Below are 22,265 nucleotides of genomic sequence, written 5' to 3'. Positions count from 1 at the left end.
GGTTTAATAGTTGACACAGAATTCAGAAAGTGATGTTTTATGCTATTAGTCCTACCTCTGAACATCTATCCATTATATAAAGGGTTTCACGGAAAAAGCATCCAAGCTGTGGGATGTTCTAATAAGATGGAAAAATGCTGGACATTCAATTGCACTATGTGAAATAGACACTTAGGGGCAGATGTATCAAGGGTCAAATTTTGAGGGGTTAAATCCCTCGAAATTCGACTGGGGAACAGAATCGAATAGGGAATTCGGGCAAATTTACGTGCTGGCGAATAGTCGAATGGGCGAATATTCGCCCGGCGAATAGTCACACGATCGAATATTTGATCGAAGGATATTCATTCGATCGAATGATCGATCGAATGCCTTTTTATTCAATCAAAAACGTAGAAAACAAGCCTATGGGACTTTCCCGTAGGCTTTAAAGGCAATTTGGTAGGTTTAATCTGGCGAAGTAGGCAGTCGAATGATTTTTAAAAGAGACAGTACTTCGACTATTGAATGGGCGAATATTCGTAGCGTTTTTTTGCTCGATCTATTCGAATCATTCTACTCAGGCGAATTTACGCCAATTCGATAGTTGAGGAGCACAAAAAACTACTCGAAATTCGAGTTTTTTTCCCTCTATTCATTCACCCGAGCTTGGTGAATGTGCCCCTTAGACATTAACAGACATTTAATTGTGTCAGATTAGTATATACTGTACTTTCAATAGTGTCAGACTCACAGGACTTAAAAGTCTAATGTCTGTTTCCTGAATAAAAAAGATAGACTTGGATTTGTCCAAGATCCAATGAAGACGAATGAACCAACTAGACTTTTTATCACGAGAAGCAAAAGTTCAGGGAAGTGAAACCAAACAAGTTTAAAAAAAAAAAAAAAAAAATGGAGGAATGAAATTGGCTTAAAAATTAGAAAGGCTAGAAGGAATATGATGAACGTTCAAAAGGTCAGTATAAAAAAAATGCCCTTCTTAACACTTATTTAGGAAAAGGTGACGTCTTATGGCCACATCAAGCACTATTCATCTAATAAGGCCAGGAAGGTAGCAAAGCTTTTTCAGCATAACCACTGTCTGCAATCATATACATAAAATAAATTCTAGGTTTAATTAAAATATCTGCTTGTCCCGGCTCCCGAAAAGAACCATTGTACAAAAATATTAAAACTTGAAAAGGAGTGTTTTGCTGATTTATGGTTGTACAACATCTAAGTGTTGGAAGTACAGTGGAAATCACTTAAAGGATTAACTGCTAAGGTAGTAAAACCTTAAAAGAAACAACAAGAATGTGAGCCAGACTTAACTATGCAATATAAACAATAAAATTCTGCTACCCTAACTACTGAGCTTCTAGTTAAAAGCAGAGTTTCCTTTCGGGTATATTCAGTGAGTTATGCTTCAGTACAGCCTTAATCCCTCAGAAAACAGACAGCATGGAACCGAGATTACTACTTATGAGTTTTGGCGATTTACGACATTAAAAAAAATCCCAAAAAACAACATAGAACAAAAGGAAAAAATACATACATTTGACTATTTATTTTCATCAGATGGAAATAAAATAAAACATAAATGTATAGTGGCTCTATAACGGCCTGTTGTCTGCCACATTTCTTTCTCCCTCAAAAATTCCGGTTGGTAAAAGGTTATTTTGGATATTCAGTTTTGAGACGGAGGAATAAAACAGTAGCCAGAATCAGCATATCTGTCACACCAAGGGGGGTTATTTATTAAAGTCTGAATTTTAGTGGGAAAAAAAATACTAAATTTTTTCAAGATTTGTTATACCCTGAAGCTGCAAAAAGTCAGAATCCGAAAGTTACAGTTTTTATCAATCCAATTTTTTCGGGGTTTATTGATGATTAATAAGTGTTATTCGTGTCTTTTAGTTAGGTTGGACTTTTTTTATTTATAAAATCAGAAAAATTTGGATTTTGATAAAAAAAAACCCAAGTGTTTTAACTGTGTTATAATGCTCAAGATAATTTGAATTTCAGGGTATCCCAGAAGAGTTACAATCAGTTAAAAGTCACTCCAGCTATATAAGAAAATAAATATAATTATGTTAATCAGTCTTTATTAAGAAATCCTATTTAATGAATAGGTTGAACAGCTGAAAAACACGTGGAAGCCATGCCTTGTGGCTACCACGTCAGTGTAGACCCAATGGGCAAAAAAAAGCAATAGTACAGTTTAGCACAGGCAGGTGCAAACTCTAATTCTGCACCCATCTTTGTGCCAAGCAATTAAAAATGAGCCCAAGGACCTCTATGTAATAACATTTAATATAATAATATATATTCCATTTAACATCTACACAAGTCACCCATATAGTTCATTTTCTTTTCAAATTATCTTTATTGAAATTAAGAATTAATCCCAATGACTTTTTGACAGAAATTTTAGTCCATAAAAAAACATAGTTCCATAATCTGCAAAGATATTTGGAGTTCTATTACTTATATAACTCTAGTAAAGCTGGGATCAGAGAATCCCCTTGAGGATCCCAGTTGTGTGTGACTGGAGTCACCTTAGAATTCTTCAGCATACATAGCTGAAGCCAGCTTGAATTTCTATGACTTGTTCAAGGTTGCTTAATAGGTGCAGGTCATGGAACTCCTAGGTGATTTACATCATTGAGGTCAAAGAATTTCACAGTGCTTTTAGCCAACTAGTGTTCCAAGACATGTAGAACCTAAGTCAACGTGGCATTCTGTAACCAGGGGTCCCCTCCCACTATTATAATACACATAAAAAACATGTGCAATATGGAAACAATAACCCAACATATCAGATCCCCTTAAATAATAAACTGCATTTTATCTGGAAGTTTTTTTTAATAGTCATTGCTTTCACAAGTGTCGGAGTTGCTCTATTTTTGTGTTTTCTTATCTTTTCTGTTAAATTATCCAACTAAATGTCTTATTTTACAGCACTAAGGTAAACATGACAAGACTGCTATTTCCGATCCATGGAACGTGGCTTGAGCAAGTCATACGATACTTACATAATAAAATGTCAACAATGTTCTTTTAAATCTCACTGATTTTCAGCTCCAGTTGGAAAATACAGAACTTATCCCAATGCCCAAACAAAACAATACAAAAGACTGTGAATACTTTTTTTATTTCAGAGATTTGACGTGATTGTAAAAATATTTATCACATTTTCAATGCTGCTACTAGAAGGTTTGGCGGGCAGTTACCAAAAATATGATCTTTCTATAACTCTCTTAACTATACCATTTTGATTTAAGAAAAAACAAATAAGAAACAAAGATCAGCAAGTTGGGCCAAAATAAAAAATAATTTCTTGAACTTCCCACACTGTACTTGGTTGGTATTAAGCAAGTAACATTCTAAAAATAAACTAGAACCCAACTCTAGTGAACAAATTGTAATTTTAAAGAAATTAGTGGGAGTAACTGTAAAATATGTCCGCAAATACAATATATGTATTCAAAATATGCATTTTACTTGATGCTGATCTACAAGACTTGGGAGGGAAAGAGCATATGGTGGCACTAGACTCTATTATTTCAACATATGTGGAAATATTGTTTTTGGGAACCTTCTGAGAACTTTGTAAAGCTGGTCATATGCAAGTTGACACTCATGCCTAATTGTTAACAAAACTATCAAGACCTGGGTCAACAGGTTGGCCAAAATCTTCCCAGTTTTTCAGTAGAAACATCAAAAGGACTCCAACCAAAATATATAAGAAAATCTATTTGTATGATATCTTCATTGACCGGTTTAAGCAACTAGTCTTCCACGGTTATCTAGTAAACTAACATTTGGAGTGCTAAAAAGACTGCTTCAGTGCCTTCAAGGGTCTAAGTAGTAATAGATCAGTAGGGTCAAATAGCCATTTAGTACTCAATATACTCAATATGTTGACAATATGTCAAAAATTTCCCACATAATATGGGACTTTGAGGGTAAAGAGACAAGTCTCGACAAACTTCTCCAAAAATTCAAGTTCTGTAGGTTTTCAGGGTATTTTTGATCAGCTCTCTCCACCCCTGAACAACACTATTTGACAAAACAAGTCATTCATTCCTCACATGGCTCATTTCAACAACTGAGGTTAAAAACTAACAAACCATTAATACATTTGCCTTTTTCCAGTCCAATCAGAATTTAACCAGCTAACAAGCTTTGAAGGTCTTAGCAACACTGCCGTGAGAATAAAAAGCATATTTTGGATGGTGCAGGATGATTGGATGAATACCCACAGTGCTACTAAAAATATTACATTACAATAGAGTATATGATGAGAAGTCTCAATCATTTAATAGCTTTAGACTTATCACTAACAGATAGTGTACTGTATATTGTGACCTGGATGAATGATACCCTTTATAGACATTATATCCTGCACCTACAAGCAGTCAGAAATCTAGAACAATGCACACATCTATAGAATTTATTGGAGGTAAATTCCTTGTTTTCCCTCACCCATCTAAAGGTCCCTTTGACCTATTGAATTTCAATCTCTTCATGTTCTTCTAGGACTTCACAGTCTTCCATTAAATAGAAAATAGAACTCCCCACCCTGAACATTATGCAACAATGCAGTTGTGGGCAAAAAAACGTATTTTGATATTACTGGTTAGCTACTTGTCTTGCCTTTGTAGGTTCATAGAAGCCTATAGGTGGAACAAAGCCAAGGTTGTTGTGTGTAGCCATCACAAAGATAATGTACCATATGAGATTCATGTATGGATGCCGTACATTTTTTTATGTAAGCAACTCACCGCAACAAAACTCAGATCCTGTTTAGACCATGCTGACGTCAGGCGTTTGTGTTTATCATCTTTTCTGGACATCTTGCCATGCTTTCTGGCTCAAGGCAAAGTGGAACTAAGAGTATTTGCATTCATCCAAAACCGAGATTACCGCACAGTTTCAAGGTAATTGATACCTAAATGAAAGGCTGTTTTTTTTTTCTTTTTTTAGGTCACGGTTTTTGATTTGAGCTCGTTCTTGGGGTTATAAAACGTTCTGTCAACAGAGCAGAAAGTAAGTGATGAGGGAGAGGTCAAATGAAAATCATTTTTTTCCCCAAGTACAGCTCATCGGGTTATAATGGAACTCGCACAACTTGGGACCATAGTTAGAAGAACAAGAAAAAATTTAACCTTTTCCCTATCATTGGAGTCTCTCTCAGACTGGGGTACTTGAGCCACCACAGAACTTAAGGGGCCTTTCCTCCAACACCCCTCTCCCCATTCAATGCTACCTTTGACAAGCCCACCAGATTTCTCTAGGTATCCCTGCGGACCAGTCTAACTCTTAATAGCATAGAATCAAGGCTGATGGCTAGAAAATTACAGAGCATCGACATTTCCCAGTTTCATTCAAATAAATCATGTATTGCTTTCCATACTGTGGTCACAGAGTGACTGAGGCCTCTGATGAGAAATGGGTTAAGAGGGAAGTTAATTTCATATGTTATAGATAGACCCGTTTTAAGCAACTTTTCAACTGGTTTTAGGCTTTCCTAACCTGCTTTATTCCCAGCCAGCAACTGAACATGCCATCTGGTTATCAGGGTCACAGACCCAACAACTCAAGGGATTTGTTTTCAGTTTCATTGTTTTTCTTATTTTATATTGTTTTTCTTATTTTATATTCCATATCTTTTTGTTCAGTTCCACTCTTATGCATCTTTTTTGTTTTTACTTATAAGTTGCAACCTGGTTCCTAGGTAATGTATTAAATTCCAGAACTGCAGAACAAAAAACACAAAAAAATCTTACAACAGCCCTGGCTACACCTTATTAAAAGTTAATTATAATCTTTAAGAGTACATTTTGCAGAATACTGTTGTCCTCGCTATACTAAAACTGCAGGACAAACTCTTGCTCCAAAATCAATTAAGAACTTGCCATTTGCAAGCAGTAAGATTATTTTAGGCCCCTGCATTACTGTAAGACCTTTCCTCACATTTTTATGCCCTGTCACTGGGGTGTGCCTATTGTATTGGCATAGGCTAGAAAAAAAAAACCTGCAGCCAATCAGGGCATTAGTGCATTCAAAAAAATGGAGGTTGCAGCCAAACAAACCTGCAACCAAAGAATCAGAATGTCCACCAGGTTATAACAAGCAGCCAATCAAAGACTCAGGCTAATGTCACACAGGGTTGATTTTCAATGGGCATTTTTTAGAAATACAAATTTCTAGCCCAAAGTGAAACCAGCACCCTATATTATTCATTATTGCTGTAAGCTTCCTTATGCTGTACGTCTCCCTTAATTTAATTTCCGGATCAGTAAAGAGTTACCTCCATCCGTTCCTGTTTAACGTCATCAACCTCATCATCTTCCATCAGGGCTAGAAGCTCTCCTGTCTGGTCGATGGAGATGAGAAAGTCTTGCGCCAGCTTTTGCCGTTTGTTGGAATTGTTGTTGCTGTTGAATTTCTCTGTTTAAAAGAGATAAGAATTCATTTCCTGAATTGGTAAACTGGGCATCATTAGCTTTTTATCGACCTCCCAGCAATTCAGATTTAAGGTGGGCATATTCTCTAGAAAACTTACTACTCAACTGCTGCAATCTATACAGGCCTGTCAAAAAGGGCCAAAAATGCTGGAATATAGCCCCCAACTCCAAAGGGCACTCAAATCAAAAACTCAGAAATATATTCCCAGTCAATTCTCAAAGTTAAAAAATCACTTTTTTTTCATCATAAATATTAAAAAGTAGGCATACAGACCAATTGATGCTCCGCCTTACGCGTTTCGCACCCACAGGCACTTATTCATAGGCATTACTGTTGTTACATTTGGTCACAAAATTTATACCCCAGGAAATCCCTCCCCAAACACTAAAACCAATCACGTGTTGCCACCTCACGTTTCTTTTCTTAAAGCAACATACATATCCAATTGGTCCTGTTAACAATGTTTTTCTGTCTATACTCTGTTTCATCTCACAACCATTTTATTAGGATACCCACATTTAAACAAGTATTTAAATGGCAATTACTGTCCCATTACATTGTATTCTCACTCCTAATATTATTACCAGTATATATCACATTCTCTTATCTGCCCCATAACAACAGTAATGCCTATGAATAAGGGCATATTCTCTAGACTTGGCAAAGACCTACTTTGAAGTTTATTTCACTTATCTGGACTTCAGAAAAGTCAAACAGCTTCTCTGAACTACAATTCACAACATCCTCAGCCAAATCAGACCTTTGCATAGCCCTCCCTTTGTATAAGTAATTCTGTGCATCCACTGTAGCCATAAATTCCAGGGCCCCACAATAAAAGGGGGCTTCAAGCTTTAAAGAAGGTTTTACTGATACAGAGTATCAACCTCCGTTTAGGGACCTCTATTCTCCTTGACCACCATCAGTCTGTTTTTATGTTGTTATCCTTCTGGCAAGTTTTCTTGCGCTGCAGTAATAGTAATAATAGCATTTCCAAGGCACACTGTCCGTGGCTTTAAGTGAGCACCGTTATTTGGTGTATGTTAACAATGCCTAAAGGATTTAGGGAAGATTTTCTGCATAATGCACCCACAGCTGCCCGCTCCAATACATATCAAAGCTCTCCTCTCTGCCCGCTGTCACTACCTAAGGGCCAAAACCAATTATTGGCTTAAGCATTTCCAGTTAGAGACGTCTGTGTGAGTTAACGGCACGCTCCTAACGAGGGATGTGCATTTTATTCCTTTTGCAATGAGCCAACCAAAATGTAATTTCTGAATTGCTCAAAGTTACAGACAGCTCCTCTGTAGAGAAACCAGTGCCAGGAAAGGCTTCTTTCATTGCTAGAATAATATTAAATCCAATATGCCACTGTTCCTACCTTCAACGTCATCTTCTTCTATTCCTTTCAAGATCTTGGACTTGTAGTCACGGAAGACCATGTATTTCAGCAACCTCCGTAATTTCTTCTTGAAAATTCAAAGATAAAAAGTCCGGTCAAGGTTTCTTATTAGGAGGCAGAGGTAGTCACCAAACAATGGTGATTATGAAATGGTGTGGGGGGGAACAAAGACCATGTTACTACATTCTGACCATTACATTTTAATGCCAACAGCCCAATGCAAAATAAAGACAGCACCCCAAAATATACCTGCAGGAAAGCAAAACTGCTTGGGGGCTCTGTCTGATTTGATATTGGTCTCTTGGCCATTGGACATGGCAAACCAAACAGGCCAATGCAATAAAAGTACTATAACCAATTGATCATAGGACTTAAGTTCTCTGCATGGGCTTAGATAGTATTGTACATTTTCAAAAATAAATATTGTTTTAATTATAATATCTATTATCCAGAATACTCGGGAGCTTGGGATTTCCGGATAGCAGAATCAGATCTTTCCATAATTTGGATCTTCATACCTCTAGTCTACTAGAAAATCATGTAAACATTAAATAAACCCAATAGGCTGGGTTTGCCTCCAATAAGGATTCATTATATCTTAGTTGGGATCAAGTGCAAGCTACTGTTTTATTATTACAGAGAAAAAGGAAATAATTCTTGAGAATTTGTATAAAATGGAGTCTACAGCAGACAGCCTCCCAGTAATTCAGAGTTTTCTGGATAACAGGTTTCCAAATAATGGATCTGTATATTTAAAAAGGACTATGGTTCTATGAGCCATAAGGGAAACAGCCAATCAGAATTATATAATGTGACACGTTGGGCTTTGCCACAAGGTTCAGGAGGATTTCAGATGGATACCTTATCCCGACGCATGAGGAAAAGGAGATCTTCAGCGGAAATGACCCGCGCACCCCTCATCTGGGACACTTCGGCTGCCTGCTGCAACTGCAACAGAAAAGAAAGGCCCCATTAGCAGCCATTTACGTGCATTTTTATTCTTATTTCTATCATAATGAAAGACATTTTTCTTCTACAAAATTCATACATTTGATAATTGAGTTTGATACTTAGATGGACTTAAGGTGAGTGGGACGACAGGGAAAAAGTTCCAAAAAAGTTTCCAACTATGAACTTGCCTGCCTCATCTTTTTCCAGGAAACTGTGTTAACTGTAGCTTGTTCCGTCACTTCCCAGCAAGTCCTTTGCTGTTCATTCCCTTTACAATTTCCTACTCTGACATTACCTGGTCAGTCCCTCTCAAGCATCTTCTGCAGCATCATCTTGGTTACTGTTACTAAGTTCTTTCTGCTCCCTATGTCCCTGTATTAGGCCGATGCAATCTCTTCCTTGAGGACTCATTCCCTTCCCTGACTCAAGCCCAGAGGAATCCCCAGACAGGCAGTTGGATTCCTTGACATTTGGTTGGAGTCTAGATTTGGCAAATTATTGGAAAATAGGTCAGATCTGTTAAACTGAAGAAGGAAACTATATTGACACTATACAAAAGTGGCTTTGTGAAATCTTCGGTTCAAGTCTCCCACTCTGTAGTATAGCATTTGGCACGGGTCAACACTGATTCGGCCCGCATGACCTTAACCTACATTGACCCAATCCACCACACTGATAAATACAGTATATACCGGAGAGGATGTGAACGAGTATATAAAAAACAGCAGCAATCCAACTTCACGGTCACAAGTTTGGCTGGAACAGAGCATGGAGACTTGAGGAGCAGTTGGAATCACAATGAATATGGTCCGTCATCAATCTGTGACCTGTTGCAAGGGGTAATTGGTTGACCCAATTAAACCCAATCCGTGGGTTTCAGACCAACCTGTGCAACACTACTTCCTTCCTGGACTCCAGATTTGTCCTTCAAAGAATTCAACTGAACTCCCAACTGAACTCCCAAAAATAATGGTTAAGGTAGAGTCCTGCAGCAGGTCAGGTACCCGTGGGTTACCTGCAAAAACCTGCGGTACCCTGCAGGTTGCAGATAGAAGTTTCGGGAGCGGGTATAGACGCAGGTCAGCGGTTCTCCGGGTTGTGGGTTGGGTTGCGGGTCTTCTCAATAGAGAGTTTTACTGCTTTTTTTCTGATCACACCTACTTATAATGATGTCACTTCTGGTTTACAATGACAGCGCTTCCTGTTTTACTCCTTTTTTTCTGATCATGCCTACTTCTAATGACGTCCCTTCCTGTTTACAATGACAGCACTTCCTGTTTCTTGATGGTCAGCGGGTCGCGGATCAGGTTGCAGATAAGGTACTTGTGGGCCGGGTCAGGTAGCGGGTCCAATCGGGTTAAAAGCAGGACTCTAGCTTAAGGCCCACAGAAGTGGCCTGCTCTTGGTTTTGGGAACTTCCAGCTAAGCCTCTTCAGGAATGGAATCTATAGTATAAAAGTGTACAGAAGGCCCAACTAAAAGAAAAACTAAGCCAAAAAAAATATGATGTGATTATTTGCTCTGACATAAACGTGATAACGATGGAGCAAATTTGATCTAGACTTTGGGGTTACTCAGCTTTCCCTGTTCCACCATGGAATTATTACGCCCCTTACCATGGAAATGAATACTATGACATTGTGACTGGTGTGGCACGTGATGTCCAAACAACGTTTGCTCCATCTGTATTTCATTTCCACATGGCACCAAACCACAGCTCCATAAGCGACCTACACATTATAAGTAAGCCCCGTGCAATACAGGTTGATTTATACACACTAGATTTTGCCAACGCAGGCGAATAGAACGGCGCTTAAGGAGCCGTGCCACGGCTTTACGCAGATCAATCTGAAATTAAAGCAAAATTCCCTGGGAAACGCACAGGAAGCGCCGTTAATGGGAAATTTCAAACTCACACGTTAGGAAAGCTGACGAGAGCTTCAAATGCACCTGAAAGCCATTTAATGAAACTCTACCTCTACGCGCCCCTGCTCTCTCCAGCAATGTTTCACTCAATATCACTGTCTGAATTGGGGCATTAATAATTTCTCCATCCCATGCTGCTATGATTTGAATTAGACCTATTCAGAAGTTGAAAAGATCAACAAAAACAGTAGCTGTTTCTAATATCCAAAACGAGAAAAAAAAAAAAAAAAAATGATTTCAGTGTTGGCAAAACTACACTGGGCCCAGGCTCCAGTCCATAAATCATAATGCGGGGCCTGAATTTTTTCCACACTAATCAGACGCTCACAAAACATTAACTGTATCTGGTGTAGACAACAGAAAACATACTACGTGAAACGTTAGCGATATTTCCCCTGTAAAATCCACTTGGGCCCTTAATTCTACAACGGGGGGCAAGGGGCCGAGGGAGTTTCGCAGGAACTCAAAAGCAATAGTAACATAATCTAACTTGAAACTGCCCTGGAAAATGTAAGAATGTGAAAAATGATCGGTCTATTTGCTTGGCAGTAGTAAAATCAACTTTTATTCTGATTAGATTCAGGGCATATGAGGTACTTTTAATTTTTTTTTTCCACCAGAAAAGGGAAAAGAAAAACTCCAAGGAAAATGTGAGCAGCTGAATTGAGTACAGTAGTACTTTTCCACTCTTCTGCCCTTGTTAGGAAAATCATTTATGTGCACAGGGGGGTGTAGTAACAAACATAAGCCAAATAAGACATATCCTTTCATTACTCACATGGCAGTAGGACAGGGAGAGCTAAGTGCTGATTGGTGGCTGCAGGTTGCAGAACTAGGGAGAACCCTTTGAGTTTCTTAGTTCCTTGAAACATATAATGGCATTTAGTTTGGGGTAAAATGGGGTTTAGACGAGTAGAGGGGCCCTGAAGGCAAGCTGAAGAGAAGATCAGCGTCACCAAGAAATGGTCCGTTTGTAGAAATTGTCCACTACAGGGGTGATAAAGTGCAGTCAGGCTAAAATGGACACAAATGTTGTGCTTAATGACCTTTAATGAATAAGCACAATATTGCCTCCAGTTTAGTTTTAGTTTAGTTTAGCCTATCATAAGCAGAAGCTGTGGACGCCTGGCGTTATGACCACCCTGAACATGGTAGCAACTCCGGGGCCCCTACAATGGGTTGCAGCAGACTAGTGTTTAAGAAATACCAGCAAATGTAATTTTAACACAAATAATCACAGGTGATGCAACCCTACTGTCCAACCTCCTTCCATTATACACCTCTTCTCTTGGCACCACTCTGTAATCACTATCTCTGTTCTTATAATGTATCTTCTAAATTTAACCAACTATCAGTTCCCTGATACCTACCTTCATCTTTACATCTGCCCCAACCCTGCCTCCCTTCTAATCCCTGCCTCTAATTGTCTGCAACCTCCCTCTAATTGCCTAACTGTGCCCTGATACACTACTTTCCAATCTCTTCCTCTGTCTCCACTCCTACATTTTCCTTTACCTCCCTCTTTTCTTCTAGACCCTTCATGCCCCCAACTCCATTTCCAAACCTTGCCTCTGTTCCAACTACCTGTCTCCCAAACCCTACCACTTTCTCCTACCCTACTTTCCTTCTAGACCCTTCACGTTCCCCCATCTCCTTTCCAAGCCATGCCTCTTCCCACTGTCTGTCACCCAACCCTACCACTTACCCCACTTCCCTTCTTACCCATTAATATTTTGCCACCTCCTATGGAATTACTGCTTGTACACAAACTCCTCCCAACCTCAATGCCTCCTAATTACTCCTTTCAAACTTCTACCTCTGCTGATGTGTTTCTTTCTCTGAATATTTTACTTGTAAAGATTTTTTGGGGTGTTAATGGGACTAATCTGCCCAGTCTGATCTAGTCTGGATGCATTAGATCAGTGATCCCCAACCAGTGGCTCATGAACAACATGTTACTCACCGACCCCTTGGATGTTGCTCCCAGTAGTCTCACAGCAGGTTCTTATTTTTAAATTCCTGTCTTGGAGGCAAGTTTTGTTGCATAAAACCAGGTGTACTGCCAAACAGAACCTCCTATTGGCTGCCAGTCCAAATAGGGACTATCAACTAGCCAATCACAGCCCTTATTTGGCACCCCCAGGAACTTTTTTCGTGCTTGTGTTGCTCCCCAACTCTTTTTACATTGTAATCCGACTCATGGGTAAAACACAAGGTTGGGGACCCCTGAATTAGATGAACATTCCAATCCATTGATCTGCCACAACACAAGCTGGTTTCTCTTATTTGACCCCTAGTAGAGATGGGCGAATTTGTCCCGTTTCACTTTGCCCCGAAATCCACTAATTACGAAAAATTTGCGAAATGCGACATCTGAGACACAATAAAGTCAATGGGTGTCCGTTTAATTGACGACAAATTTTCGTGCAGATTCGCGCCTGGTGAATAAATTCGCCCATCACTAACCCCTAGTACTGTATCTGTATTATCTCATTACAGCATAACATGGAGTTATAAGGATTGTATGTACAGGGGAAACCTCAATGAACGTTAGTGTCAATGTGTTTGTGTTCTGACAGCCACATACGTGTGCCAAAGGTGTGGGTTTCAAAGTCGGATTAAATGGGATTCCACCAAGTACCAGTCTCCTGCATTAAAGCTGAGAGAGAGCCGCACCTACTTGAGTCAACAGAACTCAACAATAGATTCATCCCGTTCAACAAAAGAACGTGTAATACACTGGAACCGTAACTCTGTATTATATCTCTGCTCTGCAATGTTTAGATTAGAATCAGATCGTGGTTTGGGAAATGAATAAGAACATGTAATGGCTGAGAAATAAAAAGCCCTGAGTAGTCTCAGCATAATGTTCATCTGCTCAGTACAATAACCAGCCCGAATGCTCCTGATCTCATGAAAGGCTCCTATGGAATTACAGTACTGACAGCTGATGAGATTTTATTGGATTAAGTTAGGCCAAGGAATATTTACTAAATAAACATCTCTTGCTTTGCATCTCTGAATCTTTGTTAAAGAAGAGTGGAAAACAATAGAGCATTGATAGAATGGAAAAGATCTGAGCCTCCAGCAGCCAATATAACTACAACTCCCAGCATCCTCTACAAGACACGTGCAATCTATCATTTTATACCAAATCATGTCGCAGGACGTGGCTGGAAGGCTGAGGAGGAAATAAGCTGTGAAAATGTTGTTCTATAGTCTTTTTTGCAATATTGTAAATACTAATAATAAAGGGAAACATTTACTGCCATCTGTACAATATAATTACTATTGTGTCCTATGTTAATATAAAGGCACAAGGCTGAGTTATACAGGGAACTCTGAGTATCACTCATGTATTATAAGGGATAATGTACCCCCTACTGTAAATAATAAGGATATTAGAAGTCACTGAGGGGTTGTTCTGTGACCATATAAAGGCACAAGGCTGCAGGCTGAGTTATACAGGGAACTCTGAGTATCACTTATGTATTATAAGGGAAAATGTACCCCCTACTGTAAATGATAAGGATATTAGAAGTCACTGAGGGGTTCTGTGACCATATAAAGGCACAAGGCTGCAGGCTGAGTTATACAGGGAACTCTGAGTATCACTCATGTATTATAAGGGATAATGTACCCCCTACTGTAAATGATAAGGATATTAGAAGTCACTGAGGGGTTGTTCTGTGACCATATAAAGGCACAAGGCTGCAGGCTGAGTTATACAGGGAACTCTGAGTATCACTCATGTATTATAAGGGATAATGTACCCCCTACTGTAAATGATAAGGATATTAGAAGTCACGGAGGGGTTGTTCTGTGACCATATAAAGACACAAGGCTGCAGGCTGAGTTATACAGGGAACTCTGAGTATCACTCATGTATTATAAGGGATAATGTACCTCCTACTGTAAATGATAAGGATATTAGAAGTCACTGAGGGGTTGTTCTGTGACCATATAAAGGCACAAGGCTGCAGGCTGAGTTATACAGGGAACTCTGAGTATCACTCATGTATTATAAGGGATAATGTACCCCCTACTGTAAATGATAAGGATATTAGAAGTCACTGAGGGGTTGTTCTGTGACCATATAAAGACACAAGGATGCAGGCTGAGTTATACAGGGAACTCTGAGTATCACTCATGTATTATAAGGGATAATGTACCCCCTACTGTAAATGATAAGGATATTAGAAGTCACTGAGGGGTTGTTCTGTGACCATATAAAGACACAAGGCTGCAGGCTGAGTTATACAGGGAACTCTGAGTATCACTCATGTATTATAAGGGATAATGTACCCCCTACTGTAAATGATAAGGATATTAGAAGTCACTGATGGTTTATGTAACAAGGCTGCAGGCTGAGTTATACTGTGAACTTATATTTAACAACAGGGGGTACATTTTTTTTATATAATACACAAGTTCAGTGAGTCATGCAGCATAAATTATATCTCTGGCTAATGTTTATACATTGTACAGGATAATCATGGCTCTTATGTGTTAGACCTATAATATTTCCAAAAGAACAAAAATGAATAAACATAGTAACATAGTAGATTTAAGGAATTGACATACATTTGATTACAAGTGAAACCTACAAATCCATGTGAATATCACATTATAAGATTTTACAGAAAGTTATGTCCTTCTTCATTTATTTATCTGGGGAGTGCGATCAGGTTTTCATAGATCATTGTGCAGAATGTCTAATTGTTATGAGTACAGGTATGGGACCTGTTATCCAGAATGCTCGGGACTTGGGGTTTTCCAGATAATGGATCTTTTCGTAATTTGGATCTTCACACCTAAAGTCTACTAGAAAATCATATAAACATTAAATAAACCCAATAGGCTGGTTTTGCTTCCAATAAGGATTAATTAAATCTTAGTTGGGATCAAGTACAAGCGACTTTTATTATTACAGAGAAAAAAGAAATTATTTTTAAACATTTGGTCTATGGGAGATGGCCTTTCTGTAATTCGGAGCTTTCTGCGTAACGGGTTTCCGGATAATGGATCCCATACCTGTACTGTTTGCCTTCAGTCATAAATAGTGCATGGATTTGCTGCGAATTAGCGCACTTCGCCACCTGCAAATTTTTTCCGTGAAACTGCTGCAAAAAAAACGAAACTTGTTGCGTGCGTAAAAATTGTAGCGGGTCAAAATCATTTTGACGCCCATTGACTTAAACGCATTCGAACAAAAGAGTCGCATGTGTTAAACTTGTCGCTCGTGTCGTGTAAAATTATTTTGTCGCCCTGTTGGCTTCAAGTTTCGCGGCATTTTTTGGCAAAGCAAAACGGGACAGATTTGTTCATCGCTAATTTTAAACAATAATGTCATCATTTAAAATAACGGTAAAGTGGTAAAAAAAAAAAAAAGAAAAAAAATCCAGCAGACAAGGACAGACACAGACGATCTATAGCTCCTGTTTTACATCCACAAAAAGAATTCCGTAATGTCCCTCTGTAATGTATATAATGAGCGAGTGCTTTACACATGGCCTTGATTTGGGAGCTCCTGGTGAATACACGGCACATCACTTAAACCAAATGAACTTTTAAATCAAGAACATGAACGCCGGGCTTCGCTAGACTCCACTAAATTGTTCAAAAATAAACATTTGTGTCAAAGACGAAAAAAAAGAAAATCCAACGCGGCCCTTGTATATTTTTTACATTATCTAAAGAGCTTTCATGTGCAGCAAAGAGCAACGCCATTACTCGCAGACGCCAGTCACAATACGCCGGGTTCCACGAGTTCAACTCATTGAGATGTTGGAGCTCTCCGGCCCCTGCAGCAGAGAAACGATTAATTATTACGAGTGAGACTTGGCAGCTTTATAATTATTACCTGTAAAAGGGTCTAAAAGATGCTCATTCCAATACACATGGCACGATTTCGCGTGTTTCACCGCAGACGAACAAATCAGTTAACTCCCGCGAAAATTTGCGTGTCGGGAAAGTTGCTTGCGTCAAAATCACAGCGCGTCAACACTATTGACTTTAACACCAAAATTGATGCAAGTAACTTTTCGGACGTGCGTCCACAATTTCTGAGTTTCACAAATTTTTCGCCATTTCGCTAACTTTTTCTGTTCCATGGAGGCTTTTGGGCAAATTAACCTAGGGTCGAATATCGAGGGTTAATTAACTCTCGATATTTGACTGTCAAATTGAAATCCTTCGACTTCGAATATCGAAGGATTTAGCGCAATTCGTTCGATCGAACGATTGAAGGAATAATCGAATGATTAAATCCTTCGAATCGAACGATTCGAAGGATTTTAATCCATCGATCGAAGGATTATCCTTCGATCATAAAATTGTTAGGAAGCCTATGGGGACCTTCCCCATAGGCTAACATTGGCCTCAGTAGGTTTTAGGTGGCGAACTAGGGGGGTGAAGTATTTTTTAAAGAGACAGTACTTCGACTATCGAATGGTCGAATGGTCGAATATTCGAACGATTTTTAGTTCGAATCGAAGTCGAAGGTCGAAGACGAAGGTCGAAGTAGCCCATTCGATGGTCGAAGTAGCCAAAAATTTTTTCGAAAATTAAAGTATTTTTCCTCTATTCCTTCAGTCGAACTAAGTAAATGGGCCCTTTGTGTACAAAAGCAAAAATCTACATCACAGTATTACTTTTATATATTTATTGTATTATTATTCTGGGTTTTTCTTTTTACACATGAATTGCATTTCATTGAAAGGGGGAACTCCACCCAAAAACTGTTTAATGCCAAATGAAAGTAAAGTGCCTTTTGATTTATTTTTCAGTTACTCAAAAAGCTATTTTATATATGTAACTGCCAGTGAAAGTTGTATTTGAATTAGAAAAAAAAACTCAAATCGAATTTGAATCGAATTAGAAACTTGATTGGAATTTAAAAAACTAGAATGTCAGGAAGGCTGAAAACATCACAAAATTGATCCCTGGACCTCTCCCATTGATTTATAAAGTAATTCGGCAGGTTTTAGGCGGTGAATAGTTAAATTCGAGTTCCTAAAGGGCCAGAGTATGGTAAATCTTGAAATTTGAATTCGAATTAAAACTCAAATCAAGTTTTATAATTCACAATTCGAATTTGAGGATTTTGACCAAAAAAATAAATTGAAAATTCAAATTAGATATATCGGGGCAGATGTATCAAGGGTCGAATTTCAAATATTAAAAAAAAAATCGAAATTCGAATAAAAAGAGACCAACTGAAATTTATTATAAAAATAGGCTGTTTTCGTTTGAATCTCATGAATCGAAGTAACAGTATTCGATTCGAAGTTTTTTCTAAAAAAATAAAAAAATAAATAACGTTGATTTTCCACTAATTGACTCCAGATAGGTTCTAGGAGGTCCCGCATAGGCTAAAACAACAATTCAGCAGGTTTTAGATGGTGAATGGTCGAAGCTGAATTTTTAAAGAGACAGTACATAAATACGATAAATTTCGATATTCGAATTTTTTCAAATTCAAATCGAATTTGGACTATTCCCAAAGTACACAAAAAAATAGCTAGAAATTCGAATTCTTTTAGTTCTAATTTTCACTTTGACCCTTGATATATTTGCCCCATAGTGTCTGATTCGCAGCCCCAGTGGTCCCTGAGCCCTAAGTCTGACGCTGGTACCAGGAAGGAAGGGTTGGGGAGAAAAGCAACATGGCAGCTATTATAGCGTTCAGGTTAAAGTAAAGTCTCTCTTTAATTATGTGAATTTTCCATTATAAGGTTTCTCAATAGACCATAATAAACCAGTTCCTTAGGCGATGGCTTACAGACTTTGTGGTCCAACATATACAAATGTCATTTTCTGCACATGATCTTCTGGCTTCTGCCATTCCCCAAAGGGTTAAAATGTTGGGAGCAAAGGCAGCGCTTGTTGTTAGAATAACTGTAGCAAAGTAGTGGCCACTAGGGGTCACAATTCACAGTGATTGTTGTTTATTCTCATTCTCCGTCTATAGAAAAACTGATCACCCGAAAAGGTCTAACCGGCCCCGTGCTTTTTCCAAGCTACAAGTCCTGATCCTATAACTATTCTTCTATAAAACGCAACAAAAGATTTTTTATTTTTCACAATCACAACAGGACTGCATAGGTCTGCTGAATGCATCAGTTCATATATCAGCTCTGTGCAAATGCCTGAAGGCAACAGCAAACGAAATACATCACCTTTTTTTTACCGTTTTAATTTCTAAGACCTGGACCGGACCCCGCAGCGCAAACCGCATATTTACCCACTTTGATCCGCTACCTGACCCGGACCCTCAACTGCCTTATCCGCCACCCGTCATCAAACAGGAAGTGGTGTTGCTGCAAACCGGAAGTAGCATCATCAAAAGTGGGCGGGGACAGGAGCATGTTTTGTAAAACTTTAAAAGGAGTAAAATATAGACAAAATTACATAAGATGAGAAATGTAGATGAGACCCGCAACCCGCAAATTTACCCACTCTGATCCGCTACCCAACCCAGACCCGCTAACCGCCATCAAACAGGAACTGGTGTTGCTGCAAACCGGAAGTGGCATCATCAAAAGTGGGCGGGGACCGGAACATGTTTTGTAAAACTTTAAAAGGAGTAAAATATAGACAATATTACATAAGATAAGAAATTTAGATGAGACCCGCAACCCGAACTGCAACTCGCATATTGACCCACTTTGATCCGATACCGAACCTGGACCCGCAACTGCCTTATCCGCAACCCCCTGACCGCCATCAAACAGGAAGTGGTGTTGCTACAAACCGGAAGTGGCGTCATCAAAAGTGGGCGGGGACAGAAACATGTTTTGTAAGACTTTAAAAGGAGTAAAATATAGACAATATTACATAAGATAAGAAATTTAGATGAGACCCGCAACCCGAACTGCAACCCACATATTGACCCACTTTGATCCGATACCGAACCTATACCCGCAACTGCCTTATCTGCAACCCAAACCGCCAACCACCATCAAACAGAAAGTGATGTTGCTGCAAACCGGAAGTGACATCATCAAAAGTGGGCGGAGAGAGGAACAATATATAGACAATATTGCATAAGATAAAAAATTTAGACGAGACCTGCATCTATACCCCCACCTGAAAATCCTCCCCTCATTCCGCAGGGTGCCCGCTTTTTTTGCGGGTGCCCGGCCCGCTGCAGGACTCTAGCACCCGGCAAGGCTGAGATCTGTTACATTGTTCCAAGAGACAGAAACAGAGGGAGGCACACGTGCAGCTTCCAGTAGCAATTACTGTACAGTTACAAATCGCTTTAAAACCATTGGAAATGTTTACTAAATGTATATTGGAAAATTGCTTAGAATGACATTTTCTTTCATTGAGTAAACTTTTTAGGTTTGCTTTTGTGTGTCCTTTAATAATGCTTATATGTGCAATAAATACACAGGATCTGATTGGCTCGCAGGATACAACGGAAGCGCCTCTAGAGCCCCCACCTGCCCAGATTATCCATCACCCTGGGATGAAGCCAACGCAGATCACGTGTCCTGTATTGGTAAGAGAAACCCTCGGACCTGAAACGATACCTGGTTTTGATTTCCAAATGTGTCTGAAAACCAAAGGAAGGGAAATTGCGGTACAACGTAAACAGCACCTGCCAATTTGCATGCCACAGTAAACTCTGCGGTGAGGAGTCGAAGGGATTTATTAACGCAGGAAAAACATCTTACATCCACTACCTGGGTCACGGAAAGTCAGATTCTATCAAGCCGGCAACGTTCAACCCCAGGAAAATGATGACGTTTATTAGGCTGCAGAATCTACAGTTTCCATGAAGAATGGGCTCATTATATCATGACTAATAACTCGATGGGCTCATTTGGGGAGAAACAGTAGCACTTTGGAGCCGGCCTGGCAGCGCTCCAAACCATGGGGATAGATTTAGTGAGCAAGCGGAGCGTTAGGTGCTCACACAGGATATTTTACATTAACGTACAGCACTCAGTGGAAAACTTGATATGGAGCCGCACTAGAGAAGAGATTCCAACGAGAGAGATTTACGGGGATAAAAGTGAAAAAGTAACACAAATATGAAACTTTCCCCGAGAGCAATTTGCACTTATCTGCTCCTGCTCTTTGGCACCTCGCAAAAGTCAACACGGGTCAAGCAGGGGCAAAATCAGTTGCGAAAAATAGTTTAAAGGTCAACCAAACGCGCTGCAACCGATCGGCAGGTATTGCTCGATGTATTATTGATTGGAAGCAAACATCTGATTGGTCGTTAGACGTTACCAAGCCTGGGGAAAACAGTTTATCACATTACCCCCTAGGTATGTAGAACTTGCAGAACAAATGCTGGCTGTGACACTTAATTCTTAATGTTTAATTATACTTGGTGAAAATCCAATGACAAAAAAACTCACAAAAAAATAGGGGTTCAGGTGCGTATGCCCCAGACTTTCAGCTTAGGGGAGGTTGCAGAAACTGTTAGTAGCGACTGGAACAAAACTGGACCAATGGAAGCAAAGTGGTGCATCAAAGAAAAAGCAACCCAATAGGAACACCCTTACGCATTTTGTGCCAAAAGGGGGCACTTAATCTTAGACTCAGTACTTAATACTGGCTGCAAAACATTCTATGGAATTTGTTGGGGTACACTGGCATCACTTCCAGCATTCCTGTGTGTGCAGTGTCAATAACGCAATTAGCATCTTATTTACTTGGCAAAAATTAGTCGTGTCCATGGTTGCAACCCACTGGTGGAACAACATAACGAGGACAGCAGTAGTTTCAATGCATTTGGGAGTTGGTTATAAGGACAGGCTGAATGGGCGCATTGATGTTTTGCTGCAAAGTGTTAGGAGCCTGTACGGGCCGACCCACCCATTTCTGATATCAGCAAGGTCAGTGCAAGTATATACAGTATGGGACCCATTATCCAGAAACCCGTTATCCAGAAGCTCAGAATTGGAGAAAGGCCGTCTCCCATAGATTCAATTTTATCCAAATCCAGATTTTTAAAAATGATTTCCTTTTTCTCTGTAATAGTAAAACAGTAGCTTGTACAGGTATGGGACCTGTTATCCAGAATGCTCGGGACCTGGGGTTTTCCGGATCTTCATGCCTTAAGTCTACTAGAAAACCGTGTAAACATTAAATAAACCAAAAAGGCTGGATTTGCCTCCAATAAGGATTAATTATATCTTAGTTGGGATCAAGTACAAGCTACTGTTTTATTATTACACAGAAAAAGGAAATCATTTTTAAAAAAATTTGGATTATGGAGTCTATGGGAGATGGCCTTTCCGTAATTCGGAGCTTTCTGGGTAACGGGTTTCAAGATAACAGATCCCATACCTGTACTTGATCCAAACTAAGATATAATTAATACTTATTGGAGGAAAAACCAGCCTATTGGGTTTATTTAATGTTTATATGATGTTTTAGTAGACTTAAAGTATAAAGATGAGGGATGCACCGAATCCACTATTATGGATTCAGCTGAACCCTTCTTGAAACTTGAAAAATTCAGCCAAAAACTGAACCAAATCCTAATTTGCATATGCAAATTAGGGATGGGAAA

General features: G+C 39.2%; 1 protein-coding gene across 4 annotated transcripts in view; it reads right to left on the bottom strand.

The window, feature by feature from the left end:
* Positions 1–22,265, bottom strand: part of supt3h.L (SPT3 homolog, SAGA and STAGA complex component L homeolog) — a 307,390-nt gene that overhangs the window by 86,722 nt on the left and 198,403 nt on the right. For 3 of the 4 annotated variants that reach the window (XM_018261990.2, NM_001093940.1, XM_041562231.1), the window contains 3 exons: positions 8,714–8,800; positions 7,832–7,919; positions 6,296–6,435 (listed from right to left, as the gene is read on the bottom strand). In XM_018261990.2, coding sequence (XP_018117479.1) covers positions 6,296–6,435; positions 7,832–7,919; positions 8,714–8,800 — 315 coding nt within the window. The remainder of the gene's footprint in view (positions 1–6,295; positions 6,436–7,831; positions 7,920–8,713; positions 8,801–22,265) is intronic. The other variant, XM_018261992.2, reaches the window with a different exon arrangement.

The sequence above is a fragment of the Xenopus laevis genome, chromosome 5L, assembly GCF_017654675.1.
Source record: "Xenopus laevis strain J_2021 chromosome 5L, Xenopus_laevis_v10.1, whole genome shotgun sequence".
Taxonomy (NCBI): domain Eukaryota; kingdom Metazoa; phylum Chordata; class Amphibia; order Anura; family Pipidae; genus Xenopus; species Xenopus laevis.
The sequence above is the reverse complement of the archived record's forward strand: the minus strand, read 5'-3'. Positions and strand labels throughout refer to the sequence as shown.